The sequence below is a fragment of the Mercenaria mercenaria genome, chromosome 5, assembly GCF_021730395.1.
Source record: "Mercenaria mercenaria strain notata chromosome 5, MADL_Memer_1, whole genome shotgun sequence".
Lineage (NCBI taxonomy): Eukaryota > Metazoa > Mollusca > Bivalvia > Venerida > Veneridae > Mercenaria > Mercenaria mercenaria.
Window position 1 is genome coordinate 79,028,930 of NC_069365.1, and position 15,222 is coordinate 79,044,151.

General features: G+C 33.8%; 1 protein-coding gene across 5 annotated transcripts in view; it reads right to left on the reverse strand.

Moving 5' to 3' along the window:
• LOC123557717 (stromal interaction molecule 2-like) overlaps positions 1–15,222 on the reverse strand; it is a 90,134-nt gene that overhangs the window by 52,617 nt on the left and 22,295 nt on the right. For all 5 annotated transcript variants that reach the window (XM_045349358.2, XM_045349356.2, XM_045349355.2 and 2 more), the window contains exons 3-4: positions 12,244–12,358; positions 11,496–11,607 (exon numbers count right to left, since the gene is read on the reverse strand). In XM_045349358.2, the coding sequence (XP_045205293.1) occupies positions 11,496–11,607; positions 12,244–12,358 (227 nt within the window). The remainder of the gene's footprint in view (positions 1–11,495; positions 11,608–12,243; positions 12,359–15,222) is intronic.

A 15,222-nucleotide genomic window follows, 5' to 3' on the forward strand; every position in this document is an offset into this window, starting at 1 on the left:
TAACCTTCAGTCTGCTGGCGGCGAGTTATTCTGCCTTTGCGACCAGTGCAGACCAAGATCAGCCTGCACATCCGTGCAGGCTGATCATGTTCTGCACTGTTCGCTATTCAGTCAATAAATTTTCAATGAACACCCCTTCAAATAATAAATGGTACTGCCAAAATTGAATGATGGACCAGTCCATTTTAGAAATTTTGCAGGCTAAGGGCTAATAATGTAGCTGCCATATATTTTGTCATCAAAATAAAATATATTATTTTTTGCTTCAGCAAAACATCACTCTCTCCAGCAACAATGGTTTGAGCACCCAGACTCACTTGAGTGGTTCATGTGGACTCCCTGGCTATTTTCGTTTTGGATCGCTATAAAAATTCTAGCACTTTTCTCATCTCCTTGCAACCTTGTTTTACTGTATTTTAAATTTTGAATATTGGCAACTTTAGGCAAAGTTTGATGAAATTCTACAGAAGTTTAGGATAAAGTCTGAATGCATTTTACAGAATGTTTGGATAAGCGTGATAGAATTCTAGAACGCAGGAGAAAGTTTGATGGAATTGAAAAAATAACTTACAAAACTTTAGGAAAAAGTTTAATCCAATCTGACATACTTTTGAGATAAAGTCTGATAGAATTAATGGAAATTTACACAAGTTCAGGATAAAGTTTGGTGGAATTCAACACAGCTTCGGATAAGTTTGATGAAATTTTACACAACTGATGGAATTGGATTATATAATTTCAAATTAATGACTGCAGATTCTACAGATATCTCATGATATTTTTAGTATCCTGATTTATAATTCTAGACACATTTTACTACAACATAACCTGCCAAAACCACTGGTGTAGTAGCTCCAGGCATGATGACTGCACAAACTAGTTCTAGCATGTTGTTTTTGTCACATTTGCGTTTGTTTACAGATTCTGGTTCTATTATTAGCATGTTAATGTTATAGAATTGTTTCCAATGCTGTTACTGTTATGACATTTCACTTACAGGTTCACAGGGTGGCCCCCACCCCCTCCTATTGCTACAACATGCAAAGTTGGACAAACAACAGTGTTTTAAGGTGCAATGGTGACTTTGTTTTGTAAACACTAAAACTCTCGGAATTACAAGAATTACATGAATTACATGCGAGAGTTTAACTCTGACAATAAATATCCAGTCAAAGTAAACAATAGATTGCCATTAGTCTAGACAGCGACCTATCTAATTGCTGACAAAATACTAATTACAGCCACAGCAATCAACCTGGTGACACTGTAATGACTACATTTCACACCAATATACTGTTGTAATTGACGAGCCCTTCTGTTTAAAATGGGGTCAGTGAGGTCATCTTATTGTTTACAAAAACAAAAGCTGCAAACAACAAAGACATGTACATTAATCAAATCACTTTTATTAGACAAATAAAACCAAATTTATTATCTTTACTTAACCTGAGGGTCGGCTTTTCTTAAACTCTTTGATACAATTTAATACAGACATATGCAGTTTCATTCAGGTAGGTGAAAACTGAACAGCATCAAAGCTTGTTGCAAAAGGATTTGGCAGTTTTTGGCATACATACAAAAAGTATTTTCATTATCTCAAAAACCAGCCAAAAGAACCAGGGATTTGCATGCCTTGACTGGTAATACAATGCCAAATAAGAAGTATGGTCTCACATGATCTAGTTCAGGACCCCTGTTTCATAAATCAGGAATAAATTTCCTGTCCCCAAATAAAGTTTGTTAACAGTTACGCCACCAACCCTCCACATAAAAGATATGAGTAAACTGGATACAAATTAGTGAGGACAAAATTCTGCTGAGATGGTAAAAGTCACTTAAGATCATTATTTTTTTGAAAAAAGATTGTTTAGTTGGTAGCCAGTACAACAAATGTTATTAAAAACGAAGTGTTACTACTAGATATACTGCATCAGGAAACGCTACCAGGTATATTTGAAACTGTACATTTCTTCACTGAATTCATTCATTTGTAAAATGTTAACGATAACCTTTGTCACATCAATAAATGATCAAATTTTCACACAAAACTGCTGGAATCAAAGGTGTTTTATAATACAAATTCATTTTATACACAGAACTTTTAGGATGAATGAAATGTTTTAAAAGGATGAAAGTTTCAAAACTATCAAGCTCACAATATTAAAATCTAGGAACAGATATCATAATGCTATAATGCAAATATATATACATTTCAAAAACCCCATAAAATATATAAATATTTCATGAGAGTATTGCACAAACCTTTATCTGGGTCCTATTTCACTTGATAAAAGAACTTTATTTTATGTTTTAACAATGGAAGCAAACAGTGAACATAACTGCATGAAACAGCTGTATATGGATGTTTTAAAATCTGTTCTTTTCTCATTACAACCATAAATTTAAATGTGAACAGTACAAAAGGAACATCATAAATATACATGTATCGTGTTTCTACATCTGTGTATAGTACATCTGCTTATATGAGAAAGCTGCCGTTCCAGTCATTTAATAAACATTTGACACAATATCATATGTTAAACTTCTTCCCACTCTGACACATTGTAACAGTAGATATCATTACCGTATTTTCCCGAATTAAGGCCCCCCCTCTAATTAACGCCCCCCACCCATTTTGGAGGGAAAAAAAGTCAACAAGAACGGGAAAAAATCACCTACCTCATTTTTATAAGTCCACATAATAAGTAATTTACAGTACTAAAGTCCAATGTATTAAAAATTAAACACACTTTTAAACAGTCCATGTACCGTAAAGCCAAAACATTTGTACTAAGTACGGTACGTAACAGAAAATTAAACGGTAAATACATTTTTGATTTGTTTTTACACCACTCGCGCACACGCTTCCTGCCGACTTTAAACAAACTTGCAGCAATGTGTTTACGATATACCCTTTTCTTCGGCAGTTTTAAGAACTTTTAATTTAAAGGCAGGCACAGCAGCGTGTCAAACCATTGACATTGTGTATTGCGCTATAAGCTACCCGCATGTACTAAGGAAAATGTTATCGGAGTACACAGCTGTTTGGGTCAGGACGTAATGTGTAGTGTCGCGAGCGTGTCAAAAAGCCAGACATGGAATACACGAGGTACCATATTTAAATGCATAAAAGACACACTGCATTAAATTGGATGCCAAATAATTACGTTTTAGGGGGATTAAACAACACAGAAACACTTTATAGCTAGTTTGAACGATGTTTTTAAGTTTTGTAAAAATTTTCATTTTTTATTTTTTTACCTCAAATAAACGCCCCCTCTTTGGAAAATGTAACGCCCCCGGGGGCGTTAATACGGGAAAATACGGTAGGCTATCAACAGTGGAACAGGAGACTGCTCCTGAAACAAAGATGATAGATGACAGGCTTAAAATTGGAGGGGATGGCTGTTGGTGCATTCAGACCCTATGTTTGTCCAACCTGATCAAGATATTAGAATGTCTCTGACTGTGTCCCCAGATAAGATCCCGTAAGAGAAAATCTTAGAACCTATCTCACATCCTAAAATGCACAAATACAAAATAAATGGCTTGGTGCAGGACCAATCTATCAGCAGCTTTAATATACATGATAAGTTTCACATGGAGTACTGGCAAAATGTTTCTGACACAATATAAACAAGTGGTTGATTATTTCAAGCAATTAACATCTATTAGTATCAACCTTGACCTAGATAAGCTAGTGCAGTAATATTCACCAAACACACAATTATTGTAACAAGAATGCAGAGTAAACCACACTGTGCAGCATTACTTTATACATGATACTAATGATGTACAGATGTTATGTTCTACTACTGACCCAGGAAGGATAATCACATTGTACATCCAATATCACATATATACCCAATGTTATAAAACTGTGTTTGGAAACCAACCTCACAATGCTACATTGCCATTGGTCAATTTCAAAAATTGCTCTGAATCAGCCAGTCAGATCCAGATTTTGGACCAAAACCTTATTTTTTTCATAGCTATTCAAGACATATGTTTTGCGGCCATCCTCTTAATACAGTACTACATTTTTTTCAACAGCCTGACCACAAAGGAGCCCAACCACAACTACAGGTTCTGAGATACGACTTTCCAGTTTTTCATAATATTTAAAGAATATTTTATTTGCAAGATACAAAAACAGATCACTATAGAAAGACATAACAAAAACAATTATATCAATCGCATATAAAAATGCCAGACTCTCTGAGAAAAGATTTACGCCTCATAAACAAAGAATTTACTTTTTACATACCACTTTATCGAACCCAGCTTGTTATTATTTACTTTTCTGTGCATTATCTCATAATGTTTATGTTCCTCATAACTTTCTTGAATGATATTTATGAGAAAATATTCATATACAAAGATAAATACAGTACAGTTTGAGTCCTATGGGAAGAACTGATATGACAGTATTCCAATAATATTTTGTTTACAACCTATTCTGAGAACTTAAAATTTCGGTACAGACAAGTACAGTTAAACAAATTGGTAGTCTGGATTATGAAAGCTAGACAAATGAATCCAGTCTTCATCACATTTCAATGCAGACATTTTAATATTTGAATGCACAAAATCAATATGCAGAAATTTATCTTTTTTCAGTGTCTTTCAGTAATATTTGCGAAGCATCACCTCTGGTAATTTCATGAGTAAGAAATCACCAAAGGCAGACAATTTCATCAGTTTTAAAAATAAGACACATTTTTGAGCCGCATTAATTTTTTACTAATTTCACATTTTTTATTATTTCCCCAAAAAAGATAAACCAATTTCCCTGTGTAAAACACTGAATACCTATTTAAAAAAGCAACAATATATAGTGCATTTATGATGCATAACTTCTCTGCACTTGTACCATAAAGCTGAATTCTGATAAGCCAGCTTTCTGAAGAATGACAACTTTCCTCAAAAGCACATTTCTTGTAGCTGATGTTCATTTAAGATTTTTCATGGCATTGGCATACTCAAACACAAGATAACTGCACTCTCTGTGAATGGAACTTTCTTTGAAGTTCTGAGTATAATGGAAAATAGAAAGTAACTTTGAAGCCTCAACAAAAAAAAAACAATTAGTTTTATGTGAAGTGATTAATAAACAGATGCATAATCAATCAGTCTGAAGATTCATTAATGATGACAGTCAGCTCAATAATGTTGTCATTATTTGTGTAATTAGCCATTGACTAGACAGGTTAAGATATGTCAGCCCAAACTGTATTATTACTGGTAGATTAACAACCCATCAGAAGTGATTGCAAATGTCAAATGTCTTGAAAACAAATTCTTTGGTAACTACTCATTGCAAATGTCTCAAGAACCAGTTCAGTGATAAGTGCTGGTTTAAAATGTCACAGGAACCAGTTCAGTGATAAGTGCTGGTTTAAAATGTCACAGGAACCAGTTCAGTGATAAGAGCTGGTTTAAAATGTCACAGGAACCAGTTCAGTGATAAGAGCTGGTTTCAAATGTCACAGGAACCAGTTCAGTAATAAGAACTGGTTTGAAATGTCACAGGAACCAGTTCAGTGAAAAGTACTGGTTTGAAATGTCACAGGAACCAGTTCAGTGATAAGAAATGGTTTAAAATGTCACAGGAACCAGTTCAGTGATAAGAACTGGTTTAAAATGAAACAAGAACCAGAAATGGTTTAAAATGTCACATGAGCCAGTGGTTTAAAATGTCACAGGAATCAGTTCAGTGATAAGAACTGGTTTAAAATGTCACATGAACCAGTTTATAGATAAGAAATGGTTTAAAATGTCACAGGAATCAGTTCAGAGATAAGAACTGTTTTGAAATGTCACAGGAATCTGTTCAGTGGTAAATGTCAAAGGAATCAGTTCAGTGATAAGAACTGGTTTAAAATGTCACAGGAATCAGTTCAGAGAAAAGAAATGGTTTAAAATGTCACAGGAATCAGTTCAGAGAAAAGAAATGGTTTAAAATGTCACAAGAACCAGTTCAGTAATAAGAACTGGCTCAAATTTAAGTAGTGGTTAATAATGTCTTCATATGAACCAGTTCAGCAAAAAGTACTGTTTGAAAAAATGTCTTAAAAACCTGTTCAGTCAAACAAGCACCAGATGGAAATGCCTTAAGAATCAATCCAGTTATACTTAAAAATCTCTCAAGAAGCTGTTAAGTGATAATAAACTGGTGAAAGTGTCAATAAAAAGCACTGGTTAGTAATGCCTTAAAACCCAATTTATATATATAAATACTGGTTGGAAAAATCTCAGAACTACTTTAGTGAAGAGTACTAGTGATAAATATGACAAAAAGCTTACACAGTGATAAGACCTGGTTGGAATAATCTCAAGAACTAGCTCAGTTGAAAATGTCTAAAACAAAGATTCAGTGACAAATACTGGTTTGAAATGTCTCAAAATCTGCTACACCTGTTAATATGTTGAATTGTTGATGCATAATTACATAAAACCATGCATTCTGTGACAATCTTAAGTTACTGTTATTTCATTAAACTTATCGTTTTGCAAAAACCCGCTTTAAACCTCTGTAATAAGCTTGTATAGAATATTGTATTAATTTTTAACAGTGTTTTCACCCTTTATAAAAACAATTATTGTATCAAACAGGATTTGAAACCAACTGTATGTAAATAATATATACTATATAAAAACATTGAATGTAATTACTGGCCTAAAATTTTAGACTGGTTCAGTGTTCGAAATTTGCAATAGTCCGACAGCCCGTGGCTACCAAATTTCAGCTCGGGCTACCAATTTTCCACAGGTACAAGCCCGACCAGGCTACCGAATTTTCCTAATTTGTTTAGAAAATCTTGCTAATTAAACGAGTACTGCATCCAGACTGAGAAACGCTTATGGAATTATTGTTGGTTTTGCACTCTCACGTGTTGACAATCAAACACAGTGTCAAAGACGTAACTGCAGCGCTAATTGGCTGAATACAATCACCTCTAGCGTAACGGATAATTTGATTAGCTTTCATACTTCTCGCGAAAATCTCACAAGTACCTGCAGTAGGCGGAGCTTAAATTATGCTATCAGCGTGTGTGTAAATGTGTATTCAGCACTCGTTATTACATCTTGCAAATTGTCAACAGTCCCAATTGCAGTAATTGGCCAGTGCGGATCCTAAAAAATCGGGCGTAACAGTTTAGATTTTGTTTTGGCAAGGAGTGTCATGTCCGATGCTTTTGGACTCTGACGATGCTGATCTGGACTGGAGTATTTAGAGTTAAAATTTTTCAAAAACATGGCAAACATGTACTGTATGTCTTTTTTATTACTTCAAACATGCATAGAGATGTCTGTAAAACAAAATGTTATATGGTGCAAAAATTATGTATTTTAAGGTATTAAAGTTCGGGCTAGTGAAATTGGTGTCGGGCTTGGAAAATTTCCAATCTGGTAGCCCGAACGGGCCAGTGGATTCAAATCTGAACTTCGTACACTGCTGGTTTTAAGCATTAAGCTTTTTTCCAACACATTTTTAAAATGACACAGTTTCAAAGACTTATGAGAAGAACTGTGCCACTGTCAATCAATTAACTAATTATGATATGTGTAACTTCTTTGTTCCGTAGGTTCAAGGTAAATTTTGCCACTGGAAAAATATTTAGTCTGCACTACAGGCTTCACAGTTAAGATAATTTTTATAAATTTCTCAAAAGGCCTTAATTCAATCAAAATGATAGCCTCATAATAAGAGTAGAATTATAACAAGACCTACCCATAAGACAGTGTGCTCTACTATTCGACATCTATTAAACTGAACAAGGGCCATTAGTTGGCAGGACTTATGTAACTTAATTATTTTATTACAATTTTCAACCAATTAAAGTTTTAAAACAGCAATGGTTACAACTTCCATGCAAAACTGAACTAATTTTCTTGGTCAAATAAGACAATAATTTGAAATGATCTACTTAATGGATTCACCTAATAGGGAATAATAAACCAATGAGTGAAAACCTGATTGGCTAGATAAACTGTAATGGTTGTTTATGGGAAACAGCTATATGTACCTAATCTTAAATGACATTTAATAATTGAAAACAATTGTTAATTTGAGTTAAAAATTAATTCATTATATTGGCATTTATCAATTCACATGCAAAATATTTAGATTACATATTTTGAAAATTCCTCAGGCTATTAACAAACATTTGAAATTTATTACTTTAATCGAATAATGCAAACAATACAAGCAATGTCCTGCAAAAAAAGGAAGCTTTGCAAATGGAACAAATGTTGTTTAGAAAAATATATATATCTAAATTGACAAAGTAGGTGCCCTTCAAGGGTTATAATCCTTTTGTGTACAGCCCTTTTTTTACGCCGAATTTGGGGCCGAAATTCGGCCCCATTCCCCAGGCATAATAATATACTTTTATCCCCAACTGCACAAAAAAATTCCCCAATTGCAAGTCGTTTTTATCAGCGAAAATTTCCACCGCCGCCGATGGATTAATAGGTCTGAATGTATATGCGTTCTAAACACCGCTTCTAGAAACGCCACAATCGGAACATCTCAGATATTACCGTTAGCGTCGGTCATCGGGAATTTCCCTTTCCAAAGAAAAGCCTTTCCAGATTTTCTGATTCGCGGATATATTTATCTACAACAATCCGATTTGCGGATATATTTATCTAATAACAAGCCGATTCGCGGAAGTAATTAACAAAAAAAATCTGGAAATATTGTTAAGTCGAATGGCTCACAAATAATTTGCGCGATCGTGAAATGATTTCAGTCGCGGTCGCGTTTATTTCAATCGAAGCGAAGATTTCAATCGCGTTCATTTCAGTCTATGCGTAAATATTTCGGTCCGCCCAACATTTCACTCGCGTTCGTTAAATTTCAGTGAAGAAAGTTTGAGATACAAATGAACTAAAGCAGTTTCAGGTGCCCAATGTAAAGCATTGATACACCGTGATTAATTTTATAAAGCACCTCCCAAGTGCTTCAAATCAAAGTGCTAATCATACCTTTAGGTGGTATTTTCACTATACAGTAATATGTATGGACTAGATTGTAAATTGAGATTTATATATAATGCAAATAAAAGTATTTAAAAAGCTTTTTAAAAGTCATAAAATATAAAAAGGACAACTCTATTTTTGATAAATGACCTTAGTTTAAGTCTGAAATACAAAGGTCAAAAATAAAGAACTAAATAATAATGCTTTATAAACATCTAAGTAGTGAAAAATGCCCATTAAAGGGAGATAATTCAAAAATAGCAAACTATTAAAGGAATAATTTCATACATTGAGCAATTACTTTAGCTTTGAAATTGTTCTTGAAAAATGATTTAAACATTTTAATGACAAGATTAAAAACTATTTTTGATTCAATGTGATATTAGGATGAAATGGTTTTGTTTGTTTGTTTTGGGTTTAACGCCGTTTTTCAACAGTAGGATGAAATGGTCCAAGGGCAAATTGCTTGGTTAAAGTATAAAATGAAATAGAGATTTAAAAAAAATAATGGCTTCTAATTCTGGCACTTTAGGGTATGAAATGGTCCCAAGATTTTGCAATTGGCTTAAGTCATGGCTAAAAGTGTGAAACAGCCAGGGGAGGCCTTGATCTTACTCAATCTGTGTTTGTTTGTTTTTTATATATATAAAAAATTCCCCAATTTGGTATTTTACAACGCAAATTTCCCCTTCTAAAAGGACCAACCACCCTTCCCCAAAACCATAAAAAAAGGGCTGGTGTAAAATGTTGCAGACAGATTTTTATAAATAAGAAAATAGTAAATACTAATATCTTGTATTTTGTCCATTAATTTGATTAAAGTGTCAAGAATTTGTCTACTGATTAACATAGTAATCTACTGTGTTCTATTACCTCCCTTTATGACTCAAACTGAGCAAGTTCATTGCAATATTCAACATAGTACTTTTCTTATCATATAGTCATTCATGTTTTCTATTTGGACAGCTGCTTCATCTTTTTTTTGACATACATTGTAAAGGAAATTTAACTGAAACTCTGAATATTATACTAAATAACTAAAAAACAGTACATGACTGTGCAGACTGATAATCTGATTCAAAACACACTTATTTTTTAGATATGGTTAACCGATACCAAATCTAATATTTTTGTAATTTAATTACCCCCCTTTAATGATGCAATCTAACTTATCTAAAAACAGAAGTGACAATACCCTCTAAAATGCATTTCAACCCAAAAAAATGCAAAGAATATGCAAACCAGTTTATAATCATGATAATAATGGTATTCAGCATCTGAACAAAGTTAATTGAAAACCCACCGGTAGTTTCAGACGGCTAGTCCAGACAAACTTTTATTACAGACAGACAGACAGACTGATGGACAAGACAAAATCAACAGACATAATAAGACCCCGTGAAAATTGATGACTTGATAGTACTTTTGATATTTAAATTTGTACACTCAAAGAAAAATTTTAACACAACTACTCTCTGTTTTTTCTTTCTTTAAAGTTCCTTGAAATGCAAAAATTTAGTCTGTTTTTTTTTTCTTTTTGTTGTTGTTGTTGTTTTAATTTCATCAATATTAAATTTCATGGAATTTGATATTATTTTGATCGTAGATCAGGTAACTTTTTATTTGTTATACCATGTAATAACCTAGCTACTGATTTTATCAAGAAACCGTATACATTTAACGTCAAAATCAATACTGTACATTTATCCTCAGGAAATAAAGTTCAATCAATTATATGAAATACTTTGCATTACAAAATAGCGAACAAAATGTTTGAAATGATTCTCTTTAAGCCATTTCATGAGTTTTATTCTCCATATAGGGCCATGAACTTTACTCACTACAATGCATAGAAATCATGGCCTTTCAGTCACTTATTTTTATCATGTTTTGACAAAATTTAATGTATTCAGAGTCATTCAGCCATTTTATTTCATCAAGTAATTGCGAACTGATTAGTTTCGCAAACTGGACTTATGCATAAAATTCCGAAAAAAGAGGTTTACAAAATTTCTTTACGTTAAAACCGCTAATGCGCAATAGGAACGAAAAGAAGTTGAAAAGATTTTCTTGGGTGGCAAATCTAACTTCAATCTTTCCTCATTACACTTTGCACACGCATAGTGTAAAATTTGGCCAAAGAGAAATATTTGACAGGCAACCTGACTAAAAGCCCACCAGAATCTGTTGTTATAATGACACTGGGATTGTTTAATTTTTCTGCAAAGGAAAGTCTCGTTATTCCCTTCCTAGGGGCGAAAGAATGTCTCAAAATTCCTTTTCCCAGGGACAAAAGAACGTCTCAAAAAACCCTTTCCTAGAGATGAAAGATGTTTCAAAATTCCTTTTCCTAGGGACAAAAAAATGTCACTCTCAAAATTCCCTTTCCTAGGGATCGCTGTGGCAAACTGTTTCGGCCAGAGGCTGTGCTCCTGTTCGAGTGATTATGGGAGGAATCTGGCTTTAGTTCAATTTAGTGTATGACAATGTTTGCTTCCTAGTCCTACCTTGGCAAGTATGATCCATTGATGTGTTTATCCTTCAACAACTGACCATACTGCGGCAGGTCTACTGACCATATCAACCATTCTACAACATCATCTACAGTCCAGTTATACACTGAAATACAATGGCAAAATCCTCTTATATTTTAAAACTGATGTCTTAAGATCTTAATATCTGAAACAGATGTTTTACTTTTTTGATACATGTTGGATTTTCTTCTTACTTTAAGAAAATATTTAAATTTTTATGCACCGATTCTGCATTCTGAAATGCATTCAACCACTTTTTTCTTAAAATGTCACTAAAGTTTTGCTTTCTATTTAAAAATCTGTTTTGCCACTTTTTTAAGAAGCATTTTTATTTAGAGTTATTGGATGCCCAGTCAAGCTTCCTAGTCTGCAACTTGGCATGTCATCCATTGATGCTAATTCAGGTAGAATGTCTGACAGCACCTAAGACATTTAAAAGATTCTACTATGAGGTGAATGTAAATTGTATCTACTTTTGAGTAGATTTACCTTGACACAGAATCTGTTTGATTTATTCTGTAGGTGAAATATGTTTACAGTTTTCTTGGAACTTACATACTTCTTATTCCTGTGACTTAAACTATACAATGTTTCCACAAACTGGCAACTATTTAATATATTATCATGCTTAATCTATCCTGTCTTTATACCCAATTAAGGAAATATCTTGTGTCACAGACATCTAAAATAATGTTGCCAGGCAATCAGGAAAAAAACAAACCAGTTGATCGTTTCCATGCATTCCAGAGATCTGCAACGCTAATTTTATCATCGTGACCGTGGAATATAGACTGTCTTTCAAAACCATCTGTGTTCTGTAATTCATCTCGGAAAAACTGAAAAATAAAGTCTAGACTGTTACTGACAATAGCTTTATTTGAATAAAATAGTTCACTTTACAGTCTGTTCAATCTTTACATGTACATCATACCTTCTATAAATGGAAAATTGCTTCGGAAGTTTGAAATTTGAATAAAGAGCTCAATACTAATTCTGACAGGAAATTAAAGTATTATGAACAGAACTGCAACGATGCCACCTTTCCTGGAACACGTCTTCTCCTTCATTTCTCTTTAAAGGGACATGCCTCCAGATCAATATCAAAATTTCATATGCTTTTAAACAGACAGCAATTATTGTAGATTATTTGTACTTAAGTTACAAGATGTTACTAAAATGATGACACCTTTATTATTAAACTTTGTTAAATATTCGGGACATAAACCAATACAAACAGACAACATGCTGGATAAAATGATTACATTTAAATACACATTGCCAAAACAAATACTTCAAATGATAACAAATGAAAATATTTTCCATATTAACATAAATCTCCTGGCCAATTAAACATAAAAAGTAAAGGGACAGTGAGACTGAAAAAGGCATCATTATAATTGTGTCAAACTAAAGAATTTTCCAACATACAGAGCATGCAAATGAATCTTAAGGGAAATGACTATATTTTGTCATTTGTGGGCATCATACAAACAAACAACACTTTGGTAGTAAGCCCGTATTCATTTTCTATTACGTATTCTCCTAATGCTATTTCGGTATTCTCCGGTTGCTAAATAATGTAGGTCACAAACATCCGGTTAATCAGTTAAAACTAGAGGTGCTTTTGAGAAAACCGCATGTCTCCCACAACTGCCTATGAAATCATCTGAATAGTAAGTCTGTCTTTGTATACTGTTTGTGGCCTATTGGTATGAATTCACATGTTGGAGTAACCGGTCTACAATGCTGTATTGGTAGTGTCAGTAACTATGTCCAAGGGCCATAATTACAAAGAGCCTGGGCCGATTTGGCTAGTTATCTAACTTGGCCGAGGGCTTATGGTCAAACAAATTTTGTTCAAGTTTGGTGAAGATCGGATGAGAAATGTTCAACTTAAAGTGCGGACAAGATTTGTGACACACACACACACACAGAGAAAGGAGTAAATCAATATCTCTCCCACACCACTGTGAGTGTGTGGTGGGAGACATAATAACATAGGGAGAATAAGTTATTGTAAGGAAATTGCCGAATATCATTAGGGGTCCACTACCTTAAATGTGGTCATTAAGTAAAAGTTGGATGAAGTCTCGTAATCTTTAAATTTTATCATACACTATACTGCAGAGTTCTAAAGCTTCTTGAACTGGTCGTATTTTTTTTATCAGATATATCAACTGTTACAGAAATGACACTGGTCAATCAGTGTGTCTGGATTACCAAATTCTGATAAGGCAAGTAAGTAGCAACTTCTCCACATGGAGGAGTTCCACACGGAGGATGGTTTTTTTTGTTTTGTTTTGGGTTTAATGCCGTTTTTCAACAGTATTTCAGTCATGTAACGGCGGACAGTTAACCTAACCAGTGTTCCTGGATTCTGTACCAGTAAAAACCTGTTCTCCGCAAGTAACTGCCAACTTCCCCACATGAATCAGAGGTGGAGGACTAATGATTTCAGACACAATGTCGTTTATCAAATAGTCACGGAGAACATACGCCCCGCCCGAGAATCGAACTCACGATCCCACGATCTGTAGACCAATGCTCTACCTACTGAGTTCCACATGGAGGAGTGGTGGAACATTAGTAACCTTGTGGTTAATTCTGTGAAGCAGAGAAATTCCTTCATGAAAGTAAAAGAAGAGACTTAATTGGAAATTCAACAAAAAGCAGGTGTTTCACTGTAAATTTTTTTTAAAGAATCCCGTTTCCTCTAAAGACTCATTTCTTATTACATTTTTCTTTTCTCCAATTCCACCGTTGACAGTTTTTAGACCACTTGTCCGCTCAGAAACTTTGAAATACCACATGGCAGAAAATTTATCACCAAGTTTAGTGTACAATAAGTCTCATATTAATAGTTTTTCGATTCTTCTTATCACCCAGTACAATTCAACATGTTAGTTATGGTAAGGGGTGTGGAAAAAAAATTCATCTCACAAAGGATCAGATTGGGTGCAAACTCAGTTCACCTGATAAAATGACACATTTTGTATCTCTTGATTATATTTGACCAAAAAATCTGTCAACTACAAAACAAGAAAATGAATGAAACAAGGAATGAAAGTTATAAATATCAATAAATGTGATTCAATTAATTATCAGGATTTATCTCTGCTAAATATAGTAACAAACTAATTAATAGTTGGTCTGCGCTTACTATTGAATAACAATGATATACTAAGATTTCATTATCTGCACTTCTGCTGACAACAGGAAAGAATGAAACTCATGAATGATATGATAAAATCTAAACTCAAAATGGCCGAACTGATATCATCTCAATGGAATGAAAGTATCTTATCTTCGAACCTATCAAAAAGTAAAGGGTGTGCATTCAGTCCGCCACTTTCAACATCTGAACGGTCAACATGGTGACACCAGAATTCAAGCACTGCCATTTTGTTTTAAAAAAATGTTTTTTGCAGACATAATATTATATTTGATGGCATGAAATGAAAATCTATATGATTATCAAAACCTTCACCTGCAAGAGCAAAACTAAGCGTTTTTCAAACTCTACCCATTGCCAATTTTCAAATCAGAAACAATTTTACTCTGCTCTTTGTATTCAATTGTAAGCTCTGGTGCACATGAGTAGCTAGCTATACCACTGTAGGTAAGAGTTAGGTCCATGTTTCGGAGAAAAAAGTTTGAACATCACCAAATCATAGAAAGAAAGCATTGTTTTACATGAAAA